The sequence below is a fragment of the Myripristis murdjan genome, chromosome 12, assembly GCF_902150065.1.
Source record: "Myripristis murdjan chromosome 12, fMyrMur1.1, whole genome shotgun sequence".
Classification (NCBI taxonomy): Eukaryota; Metazoa; Chordata; class Actinopteri; order Holocentriformes; family Holocentridae; genus Myripristis; species Myripristis murdjan.
In genome coordinates, this window is record NC_043991.1 from 9,094,456 (window position 1) to 9,111,718 (window position 17,263).

General features: G+C 42.1%; 2 protein-coding genes across 3 annotated transcripts in view; one reads left to right on the forward strand and one right to left on the reverse strand.

The window, feature by feature from the left end:
* Positions 1-14,523, reverse strand: part of stxbp1a (syntaxin binding protein 1a) — a 38,604-nt gene extending 24,081 nt beyond the window's left edge. For both annotated transcript variants that reach the window (XM_030065310.1, XM_030065309.1), the window contains exons 1-2: positions 14,363-14,523; positions 481-530 (exon numbers count right to left, since the gene is read on the reverse strand). In XM_030065310.1, the coding sequence (XP_029921170.1) occupies positions 481-530; positions 14,363-14,399 (87 nt within the window). In that variant the 5' untranslated portion in view covers positions 14,400-14,523. The remainder of the gene's footprint in view (positions 1-480; positions 531-14,362) is intronic.
* Positions 14,524-15,663: 1,140 nt separating this feature from the next.
* The window catches only part of niban2a (niban apoptosis regulator 2a), a 32,889-nt gene continuing 31,289 nt past the window's right edge, over positions 15,664-17,263 (forward strand). Inside the window, exon 1 of the mRNA XM_030065198.1 lies at positions 15,664-16,017. Coding sequence (XP_029921058.1) covers positions 15,963-16,017 — 55 coding nt within the window. The 5' untranslated portion in view covers positions 15,664-15,962. The remainder of the gene's footprint in view (positions 16,018-17,263) is intronic.

The window sequence follows — 17,263 nt, forward strand, 5'->3', positions numbered from 1 at the left end:
GCGTGCAAAATGAAACCAAGACCACGGCCCTGAAAACGAAATGATAGATTTGGCTAAACTGCAGCTGTGTTAGATGGACACAGCATGCACAGACTGAACAGTGTATTTTACTCTCCAGCCTTTTGACGCTCTATATAATTTGCTACCGTGGTGCAGTGATGGTAAATAATTGATAAGGGGACAGAGAGCTATGTTGAGCGAAAACCGGTTGGGGTTGTTTTGTTGTCAACTTCATAATGTCTCCACTGGCCCCCGTTCAAATATCAGCCAATGAGGAAGTTTGCATCAGCCCAGTCAGAGACTCAGTCACCGCGGGCCGACACGTTAAGGTGCATTTCCATTCTCCGCTTGTACATCAACGAAATCTGAAAGAGGACAATATCCTTCACCTGAACAGAGTTTGCACAGCTTTCCTTTACTGTCTCAGCGAGGGTGTTTTTATCTGAAAACGTGTTTAATGACTGTGGCGGTGACTCTTACCTTCCATTCTCCCTTCTTCTTAACCTTCTTGATTACATCGTTCATAATCTCTGTGAAAGGAAAAAATCTGCATCAGTAATCTGCAAACAAACGCTTTACACTTGTCGACATTTCAGTGCATCTGGGCATCGTTTCAGAAGCGCATGAATAGAAAAGAATACAATACAATACAATACAATACAATAGAACAGAACAGATCAATGAAACACAAGAGTAGAGGACAGTATAATGGAATGAAATGGAATTAATAGAATAAATGGATTAGATTATAATAGAATGGGTTGGAATTGAGTAGAGCAAGGGCTATTCAATTATTTCAACTGGGCCAGATTTCAAAACCAGGAAATGGAGATGGGCTGGACATTTTCGCCAGCCTATTTAAAACCCCTTTTTTATTATTATTATTTGTCTAGGAAGTTTGGGGTTTCAATATTGTATTCTTTAATTTTCACAGCATAATCATTCCAGTTTAAACACACTGGTTTGATGTTCGGACATGGCCGTTAAATAAACCAGTGTTTGCCCGTCCAGGCAGGGTTAAACAAACGGTTTTCATTGTCAATTGTACATTTCAGGGTTGACCCAGACATAGTTTTGCTTCCTTGTCACCGTCAATAAATACCCAGATGTTTTGAAAAGCTGCCAGGTGTGTCACATGAGAAAATGCTGATTTGTGAAAGGTAACGCTCACACTGGTTTTGCTTCCTGAGTGCTGACAGATTTTAGACCACGCTCGCAGTAACATTACTATTTACTATTACTATTTATTTTATTTTAATTTTCTTTTGTATGGACCTTGAGTCTGGCATTAAGCATATCTATCTATCTATCTATCTATCTAACTATTACCAAAAAATGTTTTATAAAATTATATGGCAATTAAAATATCAAAAAATATGATTAAAATAGCCTGTTTAATTGCAGCTTGCTGGGTCACTCGGACGTTGCTGGCCTCCGATGGAGTCAAGTAGGGAACAGTAGAGAAGAGTAGAGTAGAGTAGAGTACAGTGGAATGGAATGGAACTGAATGGAGCAGAATAAAGGATCATGGGTGTCATGGACTGGAATGGAGTACAATAGAATGAAATGGGCAGAGTGGAGTAGAGTATTACATTATTGTCTCACTCACTCTCTCACCCTGAAACAGGCACAAACACACACCCACACATGCACACACACACACGCACACACACACACACTTTATCAGCAGGTCCAGGTGTATCTGTTCCCCCACAGTGAGCTAAGCTCCCACCACAGAGCTGGGCGCCTGTCGCTGAGCTCAGATCCTCCACCTTCACATCTCAACCAACGTCTCAATTATCAAACAAACCAGCCAGACTCTTATTCTTCCACACGAACTCTCCATCATACATACACATTCAGGGAAATATGTAAATACACGCTACAGCCGCTGTCTGGCCGTTATGACTTTGACCCCTGCAACCTGACTCAGTGCTGAATATGCCCACCATGAATGGAGGATTAGTGTACTATGTGTGTGTATGTATATATGCATGTTTGTGCTGGTGCATGCACATCAAAACACAAATAACACACACACACACACACACACACCGCACAGAAAACACATGCACGCACATACACGTTTCTTTGCCGAGGGTTATGACTCTGCCCTACATTACAATATGTGCGCTGTTTATGTAAGCATGCAGCATTTTACGGCTGAAGCTGCGTGTTAAGTGTCCACATGCAGATACGGACAGGCTTTTGTGATTGCTGCTGATGATTTTAACTGCGAATTTTATTAAGATGCTGAGCTCTCACTGCTGTTTCTCCCATTTTCAATTAAGAACAAGCAGCCACAAGCAACCGGCTATTATAAGAAAGACGATGAAAATACAAAAAAGTGCAAAAAAAAAAATATCGATTTTTAAACCAGTTTACTTCATTTTGTGGAATTGTGGAAGATTTCTACAGTAAATGACACCGCAGTGGAAATTGTCCCACCACTTCTGTTATATTTTGAAATGTGCTTTAACCAAAATTGTTTTTTTTTTAAACACAAGACTGTCAAATTTAATGTCACTGCAATTCCTAAAGCGGCAGACGATGTAACAGACAAGTCGAATGTGGCCTGTAACAAGGTTAATGATTCTGTTGAGGATAACTGATAAAAAAAAAAAAAAGAAAAAGCAGTTTGTTCAAAGAGCAGAATCAGAATTTATTCCCCTCTAGTTCTCAGTAGCGTCATGGCAGTAGGGCGGTCTGAGGAAAATAATCCCATCCACTGCGGGTCACGGTATGACAGCCATGTTTGTGCCATGACGCTGATATATTGGCCTGATCACCAGGCCGGCCATCTGTCGGCCGCATTTGGATAAATCCATTTAGGGTGAATTACTGTTTAACATCACACTGTATCAGTGTGTTTATAAACCGCTAAGCCCCTCGGAACCAGATAAAACCTGAGGCCACAGAGATACTGATGGATTATGACAGATTAACAAGGACTTGAATAAAAGAGTGTTGTGGAGACCACGGGGCTTTGCAGTTCGCCCGGTGCCGCTGTCGGTGACACGCAAGGCTTCTCCAGGTAAAACACGGGCTGCCGATTTGGATAGTTCAAAGTGAGCAACTCTGCAAATTTGACCGGGGCAATCCAGAATGAAGCACAGGTTCCAACCTGCTGCGTTGTCGTCTGACTCAGAGGATCTGAAACTGACCTCCTGTGGGAAAGAGGCTCTTGGAATAGCACATGTATATGCTCACTAAATGACTGAGTTCACAGAGGAGAGTGCTTCCCCGACTCAGGTCGAAGCTATTTCCGGCGTCTTCCACAGCTATTCTGCAAGTTGTCATGTCAGCACAGCTCTGGTGTGGCTGCAAAAAAAAAATACTTCAAATTAAATATGCATGCATGTCCAGTTTGAGCGATGTTCATGTTTTTTTCTTCAACTTGAATTGTTTACATGAATTATATGAAAATGCATGTAAAGAAAAAGTTTTGTAACACATTGCTAATGGCTTTGAAAAGTTGATTGTTTTTCAAAATGCATAGGTTTAATTCCCAAAGGAAAGCTGCATTGTGTGAAATCCTGAAAAGGCGGCTGTTTGAAGATGCGTGTGTTTCATCCAACAGCAACAACAGCAGGCCACAGGATAAGAGAGTTATGAAAACAAAGAAGCACTGGGGATATCCGCCACTCGTTTTCCCTTTCCTCTGCCGCCGCTGATGTGTTTCCTCCCGTTTCTTTTGTGGCAACATTTTCCTGATGGAGCTCAAACAGACGTGGCAACAAGAAATCTCCTTTCAGCTGTTTTCTTGGTTTTGCAAAGCGTGTTGCACCTCATTCTCTCCAGTAAAGAGACTCTTGTAGTATTAGAAAAAAAAAATTGGAACATGGCTTTGAGAGCGGCTACTTGCACACTTGTGCCTGTTTTAACTCTTGCTCTAGATGTGAGTGGAGAATCAAGACATAATAACAGCAGAGCAGCGTGGTATCGTTGTTTTAGGGAAACTGTGTTACACCACAGGGAGACACAAAATGAGCCCCCAGGGAAGTTTGAGGAAATGCATATCAGAAGATGCAAGCAAGGTGTGATATTACAATAAAATATCCATGTTAAGTTGCAAAAACCTCTTGCGGTGTAAAGTAGTTTGAATACATGACTGTGGGGCAGGAAACAAGGTATATTTGGGTTAATTATCCTTGGGTTATCATGTTTAGCAAGGCAAGCTTGTGTCATAATAGGTGCTATTTTGAAAACATGATCTCCCAGAAGAAAAAAAAAAAAAAAAAAAAAGATTAGAAACCGCAGCTATGGCAGTGTCCTAGTGGCTCAGTTGGCTGAGGTGTCTACTATGTTACTGCAACACACTGTGCTGAAATCTGGACCTTTACCACATGGAATATCTCTCTCTCTCTCACTCCCATCATTCATGTTTTTCATCACTGTAAACATTTCAATAAAGGCGGAAAAATGCCAAAATAAAATAAATATATAAATAAAAACAATGTAATATACCTAGTTCAAAATCATCCGTATCCTGCGACCTTGTGCTTTCATTGTATTTCTTAGAGCTAAATGTTGCTGATGATATTATTGTGAAAGTTTCATGCTGTTCCCTCACTCGATCGCTGCATTATATGGCAACCAAATAAGAAATTCAAGTGAGTTCAGAAGCAGGGTGGCCAGCGCAAGCTCTCATAATTAAAGGCTGAGGATGAAAAAAAAAAAACTTCTTAGGGAGATTCTGATACTTTTGACGGCCTCCGAGTGGCACAGAGATACACACACACCGGTCAGAACGAAGGGAAGGAACCTGAGTAAACACACCGCAGCAGCTGTGTCAACCAAACAGGCAGATTGGCACACACAGTCATAGACACACACACACACACACACACACACCATTGGTGTCTCATAATATCTCTCTCCTGCCTTATCCAGTTTAACAGGACATTCATCCTCATGATATAGCAATATATACAATATATGGTAGCAGCACAGTCATGTGTTAGGCTCAAGAAAAACAAGGATTTTCTTTTTTTTTTTTCTTTTTTTTTTATTTGCTATAATATGTGCTATGAATGAGGCTGCTACATGCTTAAAAAAACCCCTCTAAATTCCAATATTGACGACTGCAATTTACGAATTCCAAGAGCAGATCTGGCAGCTTCCCAAATGCTGCCTGACGCCTCTGGTGCTTTGCATAAGCCCTCGCTGACAAATCATGTTTCATGTTCAAGAAAACCTGCCATGTTTGTTTATTTGTTTATGGAAAGTGTCCAAATTGTGAGCATTAGCGTTTCATTTTACGTCCCCCTCTACATTTTCTATAAGCCCTTGTGACACGACCTCTGCCCAGGAAAAGACTCCCCATGCAGCCCTGAAGAGGATTACGCAAGAAGGAAAAAATGAATGAATGAACGAAAGGAAGTACATTGCAATACATGATATTTTGCTGTATGTTGCATCTATATATGTATGTGTGTGCGTGTGTATATATCTATATAAAAAATATATGTAGGTAGATAGATACTTCAAAATAAGCAACAAAGATATCTTCATATGATTATTTTTAATTTTTCACCATTTTTTACCACAATACCAGGCGACTGTAGCTGCGAGCAAAGTGAACATGATCTGTAGGCATTTTATTCACACAGCACCAATTAGTCTCACTAAGCAGCAGTCTGATGTGTTATGTCATGTTGCTCATTGCTCCCGCATTCACTCGAGTGGCATCCATGCAACCTTGGCCGTGCGCATTATCCAGCGACGGAGCGCTGACAGTTTCTCCCCTCGCCTCATGGTCGTCCCCCTGGAGGGACTTCACCTATGAGTACATGACCCACTTTCTCTGAATCTCAGCTTCACAGCAGCATCGCTCCCAAGAGAATCTGACACTGTCGATCTTAAAGAGACAGACAGACATTACAGCAGACACACTGAGCGCGTGCCCAGACGCACCGGGCACACACTGAACTGCAAATCACACCTTCCACCAGGGCTCGGCTCCTGGTCCTTTGGGGGCAAGTGGCAGGCGGCTCAGCAAGTTTTAATTGCCTCTGCTGAAACGCACTTGGCTTGTATAGTCTGGAGTTAAAAGTGAAAAAAAAAAAAGAAGTGGGCAAAGGAGCTGAGCCTGTATCGCAGTCCATCAATAAAAAGATGTGACATGTTTCCTCCCCCTATATCTACACAACAATGGCCTCATGCCAGTCTGTTATCCAGTGTATTAGCCAGTGGAAAAGTGCTGAAGGTACACATTATGTACATACATTGTAATGAGACCTGAGTGGTGTGTTACACCGCCGAATATACATCATGCATTAGAGAGATTTTCATTTAGTACCGACTTACTTTAAGAGCTGCTTCCTGAAAATCATTGAAGTTTGCTTAATAATTTAATCATTTCTACTTTTTAATGTTTCAAAAATAAAGTGGGTTGTAAGAGCTAGTTATCAGAATAGATTTTATTGTGCTTAAACGAACACTGCAACTTTATGTTTCAGTACCATCTTGCAGCCTGCTGTCCTTGTCTGTATACATACAGGCTCAAATAAAAGATTAGAGGCTGTATTTTCATGCCAGAACACAATTTATGTTTATGTAAAAAGTTAGAAATGTTTAAAAGAGCTACAAGAACAATCACACCAAGCAACAGCCAGAGGAAACAAGGCTTACATACATTTTAGGCTACATACTGTATAAGCAACTAGTCATGAGTTTGAGAATTAAATGGAAAGCAGCAGCAGTGTCTCACTAATCGCTAAGGGAAGCTACACACATCGCATGCTGCATAACTAAACTACAGATGTAAAAGCCGATCAGTAGTTCCATGGATGCAGTTAGTTCATGTTCATGTTATTCCAAAATTACTGAATATGTCCAGCCATTCAACAGCTTGAAATGTGGTTACCAGCCTATTAACAACACTCTCTACTGACTAGTGCTGCCCGATGCAGCGGACATCAGCCTGGCTATGTGTGTGTGTGTGTGTGTGTGTGTGTGTGTGTGTTTGGAAGCAGGAGAGTTGGGGTTCCTCAAAACAAAACAGAGGGGACAGGCTGTTTTCAGAATTTGAATCTCAGCAGCTATCGCAATAATAGATTGAGCAACACTTGTGCACCCAACTATCGTAACTTTAAATGTAAACAAATATGATTCTGTCGCCTTTGATTGATCAATTATCATTGCTTTAATTATTATTAATGTGATCTATTAACACCGAAATGTGTGCTGATGCATTTTCTGATTGCCAGAAAGTCGATGCCACCAGTGTAACAGCAGGGTAACACGGTATCTAAATGCTGAGCTCAATTTGTGACCAAAACTCAGAGCTGGTCTGCTATTCACAGCCCAAAATTAGTCTGCAGCCTGGAGTTACATAAGCCTCTCGTCTCTCTCAACTCCGTAAAAAAAGCTAAATCCAAAACAGCGCAGGCAGATCTGAAGAAAAGTGGAATAGAGTCACGAGTTAGTGGCCTCTGCCGCCTCTAACATCCATCTCATCTGAGGACAGAGGTCGTGCCGGCTGAGACCGGGCGCAGGTCACTCAGCCAAAACAGGAAATGGATGAACATGACTTTTTCCCGTGGCCTGGACCAACGGGTGGCAGGGGATGAAATGAGACGACAGAAAAAAAACACAGTTGCTCACAGAGATGCTCTCACTGCATGCTCACAGTGCAAATAAAGAAATTGTCTCGCCTGAAATGAATTGAAAATGGTGGACTATTCTCTGGTGAGTGTGTGGGAGGTGGATTCCATCTATTTTTCATAGCTTTACATACAGTATGTAATCAAAGTGCGGGTTGGAGATACCCACTTCCTGGTCAGCTTTAATGCAACTACATAAATATTGGACAAATGTCTTTGAGGGTATATTTAAAAAGTGAATATGATTGGGGAAAAAAATGTTTAAAAGCGTGCTATTCAAATTCTTCTTCTCATGACTGAAAAATAGCTGGAATATAAACCCAAATGTTTGCAGATAGAAAGAGACTCCTTTCCATTTTCAGTATATTTCATTCTGTAAGTGCTATGCTAAGTCCTTTTTCTTAAGTGCTGAGGCGAGACACAGGGTTTTCCTTACGACTGAACCCCAAATTCATTGTCATCCTGACGCAATTAAATGCACATAAGGTGCCACTGGAGACATTTTCACAGTGACTAAGAAGAAGGTTACCTGCTGGAAAAAAAAAGTGTGAATCTCCAGTCAAATTTTAAGAAAAGTGACATGCATTCCTACAAAACAAAAAACAAACAAATGTTGATACTTTTAATTAGATAGTAGGTAACCTAAGTAGTTAGCTTACAAAATGATAGAGGTCCACCCGCTGATTAATAAAGCCGATATCTGGCATTTTGAGATAACAGACATCAGCTGATATCTGGTTCATGAAGAAGATAAACCAAAAATATCCACAGACAATATCCAGTGTGGCTACTGTGGAACAATGTGAGCAATTTGAGCACTCCCGATTTTCTGCTGATAAATGCTCTTATTAAATGCACTTAAATTTGTATTTATTTGTCATTCATAACTATTTCTTACAAGGTTTAGTTTGGTTGAATGCATTTTTTTTCTATTTAAAATAAGTTCACTGTGGACAGAGTGCAGATCTACTTGAGCAAACAGAGACAAAGCAGACAATAACATTAGTGTTATATAAATGTTCATATAAGTTCAGCAATTTTGTGCCTCGTTTGTTATTATTGAATTATATTTTATCAGATGCCAAAAACAATAGAAACAACATAATATCAGCATTATATGTTCTAAATATCAGCATTGGCATCTGTTATTGAAAAACCCATATTGGCCGACCGCTACAAAATGATGCATGAATGAATGTTGAAAAAATATTCCACAGCTTAACTAACTATGGCAGTTAGATAAAGTGGCAACACCCTTCACAGAGAACCCAAACTAGTCTGCTGCAAACAGCAGGCAGCGTATTAAAGGCGGGGAAGGCAGGTGATGCATTGTAATGCCGCAGGCTGCCACAACCTGGCTAGAGAGCTGGAAGGAAGGCCAAGTCTCCGGCTCTATGTGAAGCTCAGAGCGGGAGGTACTTTGCAGTCTCATCGAGTTGGGTGGATGTATTGGCTGATGTATGAAAAGCACAATCGAATCACCGCCACCTGGCTACGCTCCGTGTATCGCCTGCATATTAAATCCTTTTCCATGCTAAGACATCCTCTCTGTTGATCTCGATCGTGCTCTTCTCCTTAATCTGTATTTCCTCGTTTTTTTTTTGTTTCCAGAGGATGGAGAGTGTCTTGGCTGGTGTTACTTGGCTCTCACGTCGATGTTTTTTTTAAGTACCTATTTTTTCAACACTGTGTTAAATATACGCCTCAACTGTAGATTTGTGTGTGCTTTTGTACGTCCGAGTTTATGTGTGTGCATGTGCAGTAAATGCGATGGAAAGATGAACAGAGCAAGAGAGAGAGCTGGGTAGTGTGTGCATGAAAAAGGGAGAGGCAGATATTAAGGGGAGGGGGGAGGGAGAGGGTTCACGTGTGCACGCTCCCCTCGTGAGACAAGTGGGAGGAAGAGGACTGTCTCGGTGCCAGCTCTGACACAGCACTCCTCCTCAATGAGAGAGATTCATTAAATTCATTACGACCCAGCCATTCACTACGGTCAGTGTAACCTTGCGTTTGGGATACGTAGCCATGGCGATACGACGGTTCAGCATGGATTCAGTTGTGTGCTGTGTGGCCGTGCATGTGGGCGTGTGTGTGTGTGTGTGCGTGTATGTGCATGTGTGTTTACAAAAGAGGCCTACGGGCTGCAGGCGCTGCATCAGACAGTGAGCCCAGACAAGTATGAGATGCTCTTGTTGAGCAACGTTTCCAAGGTCAGCGGAAGCTAAGTGGAAGGCTACGAGTGTGCATGCATGTGCCTGTGTGCATGTCTGTATGCACGTGTGTGCATCCTGGTCTACAGTCGAACAGCAAAAAAAACTGAACAATCAGAGGATGAGACACACACACACACACCCCATCTCCGTCAGCCTCACTGTTTCTGTCTCACACCTCCCATCGGCAGAAATCCAACAGGGAGGAGAAACACACTCTGGTCGTCATCTGGGTATTTGTACAGTAGGGATGGAGCAAACTTGTTTATCCCTACTACGAGTTAATTAATTTGTGTTATAGCCCGGGTGCAGCGAGACAAGAGATAGACAAACATGCAAAATTCAACATGGCTAACATACATCGTGACAGACTCACAAAAATAGATTTGGATGACCAGTAATCAAAAAGTCATAGTGAGAATAAAAATGACAGCTGCAGGGTTAAGTGCATCTTCCCTGATTTTTTTTTTTTCCGCTTATCCCTGCGTCTCCTGTGTGTTTCTATAATCAGTGACCCTCTCCTCTCCCTGTGTCTCTACTAAATGACAAACCGTCCTTCTCAGTCCTGACGTCCGACCTTGTTACAAACATACCCCGTTTGCAATCACATGGCTATCAAATACAATCAAGAACCAAATCCCCTTTTGCATGTCACAACTCTGGTGTGCTCCCTGCTGAATTTTGGGATTTGACTTCACTGTTACCTGGATGTGCGGTGATAAAATAACACCAGCAACTGTAATTCAAAAAGCCATTTTTATCCCTTAGATGCCACTGCACTTGGAGATATGGTAGCTTCAACTCCCACCTTTTTATATTAATTTCCTATCTTGTGTTACAGTAAATAGTACATTCTGATTGTGATTCTGATTTCCATGAATATTCTCAAAGCATGAAGTATTTGTCTTTAGGCCAAAATCATTAATTTACTAAATCAACTAAAGAATAATTTAAGAAATCAACTAACTAATTTTACAAGTGCTAACTTCTGGGCATCAAAACTGCTGGCTGTGCAATTGAAGGGAAAACATTTTCACTGATGAACGGATTCATCAGTTTTGTTTTGTTTTTTAAACAGACGGAATTACCTCTTGGACCAGTTTGAAGACATTTTTTCTGATTAAAGCGGCACGGCGCCAAAGGATAAAACAAGATTCAGAATCCTTCAGCTGTCAAAACCAAGGGAGGGAGCAGGAACTCATTTTGATGGGGAGTAGTGTCTTTCTTTCTTTTTCGCATCTTTTCTATCTTGCCCTCTCTCTCTGCCCAAGTTTCTGTAATTCTCTCTCCATATGCACCTGCCATACCTCCAGCCTGAATCCTGAATCACCACGCCCACATTTTCAGTCATCAAAGTCTCTGATGACACCTTCACTTCAGACGAGTAAACAAACGCGACAGTGGCCGTGAAGAGGTGTGATGTTACAGACTACAAACTAAATTTGCCGATTTCTCCTCTCCTCGAGAAATGTTACAGCATCAATAAATTAAAAATTTTACAATGAGCAGGTCTAAAACTTGCTGTTGTCACGGCGATGCCTGATGATGCAGCTAGTTTACCTGCTATGATTGAATGTTTAACGCTGACCACTTAATTACAGTGTGATTCATGGGGTCTGGAACCCAGGCTGCTATATCCATTGTGAAAATTTGGCTGAAGATCTGTCTGACATGTGTTTATTAGCTTATTGTCTGTACTGTCTCTCCTTCCTCTCTGTCTGTCTGTTTCTCCTCTGGAGCGGCACAAATCCTAATGCTATTACATAATGTGTTATGATTGGGCATTTTGGTTAAAAACAGTTTTCTGCCTTACTTTTGTATAAAGTCCAACTGCAAATCCAGAATAATCGCCATCTTGAATGTGGAGCCACATTCCCTGTTTGGTCTTGATATGACAATGCTCTTCTGCATTCAGTCATAATAAGCATTTATTTATATTATATATAAATAAATAAAGACAATGTTAAGTTAGTATTACTACAGTTTATCAGTTGTCTAGTGGGATAGCAAAGGACACATCACCACAGGGGTTAGGGTTAGATGCTACTGCCACCACACACTAAAACTGAACCCTGTCTCCTCACTTGGATGTCTTATGTCTTCTCATTAATGGACAGATGCATTGCTTACACTTGTTATGCAAATAGGGGATGATGATGAATGTTTACTCCATAGGAATTGGATGGATGAAACGATGGAATGAATCATTCAGTTTCTGTGGTTTACTCAGTGCTGCATGTATGTGCCCCATGATCCTAAATTGAAAAAAGTGGGTACTAACGATGAATGAATGATTGGATGAATGAATAATCAATTAACATAAGCACATGGCTGCTCAAGTGGACTGCACATAAGATGATGGTTATGCTACAACATAACTGGCCTCCTGACGTTGAGATATTTATCGAATCCAGAAGGGAAAAAGAGAGAAAACACTCTGTTCCCTCACTCGCATCGCATTAACCTGTGCAGCAGCTCACACTTTGATGCGAATACCTCAGGAAGATGCTGCTGACTGATCTGAGCCTCCTCGCTGGCCCTTTCTCTCCCTCTATTGCTCTCTGGAATTGATGCTCGTATACAGTCATGAAGAGGAGAGGAGGGAGAAGCACTACTTGCTGCCCATCCCCCTTCAGCCTGGCTGCTAGAGCTAGTGCTGCAGAGAGGACCCATGGTGTCGCCCTTCCTCCCAGCCCCCCCCACCCCCCATCTCCCCTCCTCCTCCCCCTCCCGTCCACCCCCACCAATCCCATCCCAGCTTCACCTCAGTCCTACAGAGCGCAGGTGTTGCCTAGTGCGTCCCTGCCTTTAGGGAAGCGGCATACAAAATGTTTACATGAGGCCATTTTTTTTTTTTTTTTCTGGAAAATACTACTCACTTGGCACTGGGAATCTGCACACGCCTGTCTTTAATTTCACCAAAGAGATGATGCAACCCTTACTTAGACCAAATGTAATGTCAAAATGCAATACATGCAATGTTATTTGACATGTAAACTATTAACTGCCAGCACTGGCCGTGTTGCATAAAGATGTACGTGCACGTAATCGTCTCCATCTTCAAATCAGATGGGCTTATTTGCATACACGCTGCCATATCCAAGGTTAACTCAATATACTGTGGGGAAAATGAGAGATTCAGCAGTTTTTTTCTATCTAAAATCAAGCCATTATCGCCTGTCTTGGATTGCGTGTGTAAAACGTGAGACCGAATCGATAGGCTGAACAACAGAGAATCAAATTTACCAGAGCATCTTTACGCACCGCAGGCTCATTATCAGAAACATTCAAAAGCCTAAAATAACTCAGTAAATATTGCTCGCTACTGAACAGGCCTAAAACATGGCTTCGATTTGGGAAACCTCACGTTATAATCTATGGCAATTTAGCTATTTCGTTTTTACTTTGCTGTCTATGGCATATCACGACCACCAACACTTGCACCCAGTTGACCCTGCTCATAACGGGAGAATCGCTTGTAGGCTGCGCCTCAACACTGAGGCCTGCACCAAGACCACACACCGCGATGCTGTGAAATCACCCGAATCAATTACCCATATTGTAAAATGAAACACCAAATTGCCGAGTGTACATTCTCCTGAAGATGCGGGATTACTCTGGGTGGATTATATCGGTGGCGCGCAGCCAATAAAGGGCACGATGATGAAAGGACACTGAGGCGACTGATCCAAAGCGATTCTGGACGGTGTAGCTCGTTTATAATGCGGATTTTCTTGCGTCGGGCCTATTTCTAGGCAACTTTCTCATCGTGGATAGCCACACAACATCCGCCATTAGCCAACAATGTGTAACTTAGAGCAGGCAAGAGCTATTTTTGGCGTATCCCGTTAAGCAAACCTTAACTGCTCGGGCTGAATGATGATTTACGCAATGATTCATCTGGTGGTGTATAGGGGTGAGGCATTGCTGGGACCCAAAAAAATCGCAGCGCTTGCATGGAGATTGTTCATTTTAGATCTTTCTGGTGATCAGTGACATTCAGCCACATTGACATCGGACGATATAATTAGCTAAGCAAGATATTAGAAACCACAGTGTCAAAAAAATGCACTGAATATCAGTTTATGATGCAGCCGCAACGCCACGCTTGTTATTTCCAAATAAATGCTGACTGCGATTAGTCTATAGGGCGTATCTACATCTGCCTCCAGACTGACTGCATCCTCCAAGAGAAGGATGCCTAGCTTTCCTACATCAGTAATCACCGCCCGCAAAACCCAGGGATGCTATGGTCGTATTCAGGTCCTTCCAGTCAAGATACAATTGCGCATCCGCATCGCCAGAGCCCAGGGACACATTGCTCGGGCTCTTTGGGCTTTCCAAAAGCCCCCTCACTAACCTACGTGGTTATGGTTTGCAATCGGATACAATGGAGTGTAATTATCACCATCATCCAGCTGCACGAACAGCCATCCGCATCCTGGAAAGGAAAACACGCAACCGCATGTGCGCACACAATCCATCGCCACAGCGGAGCGTCTCATCAATTTTAATCCAAACGAGGATAAGAAAGAGGGTTCTTACTTTCGCCGACCACCGCCTTTAATCCAATAGGAGCCATGATGCTGCTGAGAGTCGGACTGAGTTTTCACCCTTTTCCTCCCCTCTCTCTCTCACTCTCTCACACTCCTCACGGTTTTCCTCCTCTGCCTCTTCGCTCCAGTCAATATGTATGTATACCTCACATCGCTGCTGACTGCGGAGGAGCCTCCAGTAGGAAACGTCACTGCGTATCCTTCCGCATCATCCCTTATCAGTGTTGGTCATTTGGCTACAACTGTGTCTAATAATGTAACTCTTACTACAGTCTGCTGCCATTAACATTATAGTGAGCCTCATTTATAGTCCGTTTCTGTATAATAGCCTAATGCATTTATATCTCTGCATTTGCATCTGTAGAGGTTAGACTAATATTCATTATAATACAACAATAATAACAGTCATTCAGTGAATATCCTATTAGAAATTTTAGAGGCATATGCAAATATCACTGCAAGCTATAAATTCCTAAGGGGCAGACTACTCCTCGGATATTATAAAAATACCAAACGTAATGAAAAATTCTAACTGAATTAAATTCATAATAAAATTCACAGACATATTATATGCCCTTATGGACATATTAGGACCTATAGGAATATGATATGATGAAACTTCTCTTGGACTTCAGCAAAGGCTAGTCAGAAAATTGCATGAACTTTTTAAAGTGAAATTTAATTAATGTACCCCTGTGTATTCTGTGCTTTTAATAAGTATTTGGATCAAGTACAGTATATCACAGGTTCACTGTAATGGGAGATATGAGTGACGATCTCCGCAGTGGGTAGGCCCTATTTGCCAGCAGCCCATTATTTCCACAAGGGGGCAGTATGTGTCTCTCTTTTTGGAGAGAAAGCCCAACCAGTGTGTCTAGGAAACTGCTTTTACTCATTGTGCAAGTCTGCAAAATGCCCATTTGTGTTGGGGTACAGCATATTGATTGGCTATCAGAGTACAGTAGAGAATTGGGTGAAAGCACAGTGGGGAAAATCATAATATAATGGCAATAAACAATTGAAAAAAAAAATAATAAATCAAATCAAATAGAGTGTGTATACCTTAAAGATCAACAGAAACACCAGCTTGCGCTTGGTGTTGCATAGGTTAATATTTGGAAAGGGAGCTAAACCTCAGGTAAGGTCCCATTATGGTGCCATCACGGCCGTGGCCACACCCTTGGCAGGGCCACTGAACACGTTGGACCAGTGATGACTCCCAGAGGGTGTGTCCTGTCAGCATGAACCAGACTAGTGTTCACCTCAGCTCAGTGGCTGGAGTTGCTGCAAAGCTCAGTCCCAGGAGCATCCCGGCACCTCCTCTTGGAGTTGGCAACAACCAGGCGTCTAACCAAGAGCAAGCGGGATAAAAGACACCAGCGAGAGCCAACAGCCGCGCCTCTGCTCTGCATGTCCAAGCTGGGGGAAACACCGACACGGGAGACTTGGAGAGATTTTGCTCAGCCGCTCGGCTCAGACATTTGAGTTGAAGCTGCCGTGTTGCACACATCAGCAGCCCCCGTCACCTGGGGTAGCCCGCTCGGCAGGAGGATTTCGAGGCTCAGATAGGCTCACTTGGACGCCTTGCCATGGGGGACGTCGTTTCTTCTCACCTGGATGAGAGCAAGCGAGAGATGATCACAGGTAAGGGAGGAAATGTCCAGCCGGGCTGTGACCTCAAGAGATGGTCCTGTGCAATTTCGGTCCCCTGCCCTAAGATACCATCCCAGTTCCTCCAAAGCCATTTATAATCAATAACAAAAATGGGAGTAAAGAGTCTGTGGTACGCCTTTATAAGTTTTGATGTTGCCTTTTAAAATCTCAGGTACTGTCACTGTAATAATCCTGTAATATTCATCCAGGCTTACATTTCCCCCCGTGATATGTTTAGAGAAATTTATTATAGGATAGATTGTTCTTTTTTTTTTTTTTTTTTTTTTTTTTTTTTTTAAAGGAGTAGGCTACATTGTTTGGTTTTTACCTATATCTTATTTGACCATTTTTGGACTATTTTGTATTTGAGGAGTTTATTTTCATTGCATCATTCTATAGTTTTTAGAGGTACCCACCCTCTCCTGTATATAATTTTGCAAGTGTATGACTTTCCCACATGGTGGATCTCTTTATACGTATCAAGCGCATTTTCACTCTGCTCTAAGGTCTGCTTGAGGAGTGCCCCAGAGGTCTGCAGGCCTATTTCATAGAGATAATCACTAGGTTTCCCAACGGGGAGCATGTTTGTGTAAGTTTGGGACTGACTACTATTTAAAGTCTCAGATTGCCCCGGCCTCCCACTGTGAATTATGTGGAGTTCATGTGATGATTTCAACAAAGCATGGGAACAGGAGTTTGAGTGGAGGAGTAGTCCCTACAATGAAATAATTAGGTGCATGTTGCTTTGAAAACAATAGATGCTACTGCAGTATTATGTCCAGTGTTGAAATCAAAGAAAGAAAAAAAGAGTTTTATTCCCATTTGTTTTTGAGTTGGTGGTTAGATATTCTAGACTTGTACTTTACATAAACAGTTGTCTCGGTTAGGTTTAGTTTATGTTTAGAGTGTGTGTGTGTGTGTGTGTGTGTGTGTGTGTGTGTGTGTGTGTGTGTGTGCCCGTGGATTTGTGCATGCTGGCCGGCATGCATGCATTTGGAAACCAACTCTGGAAACCAAAGATTAGGCAACGTCGTTGACATCCAGACATTCATAATATGTCTGTGTGTTGGTGCTGCATTATGTAAACAGGAGGCCAAAGTCATTGCATTGATTTCAATGTTTTCTTCTGTTTTGCATGGAAATATATGACAGTAGTGCTGTGTAGGCTATCCCAAGAAATTCCCAAAGGCAGACACAAGACACAGTGACAGTGCCCTATATCTGACACATCATGTCA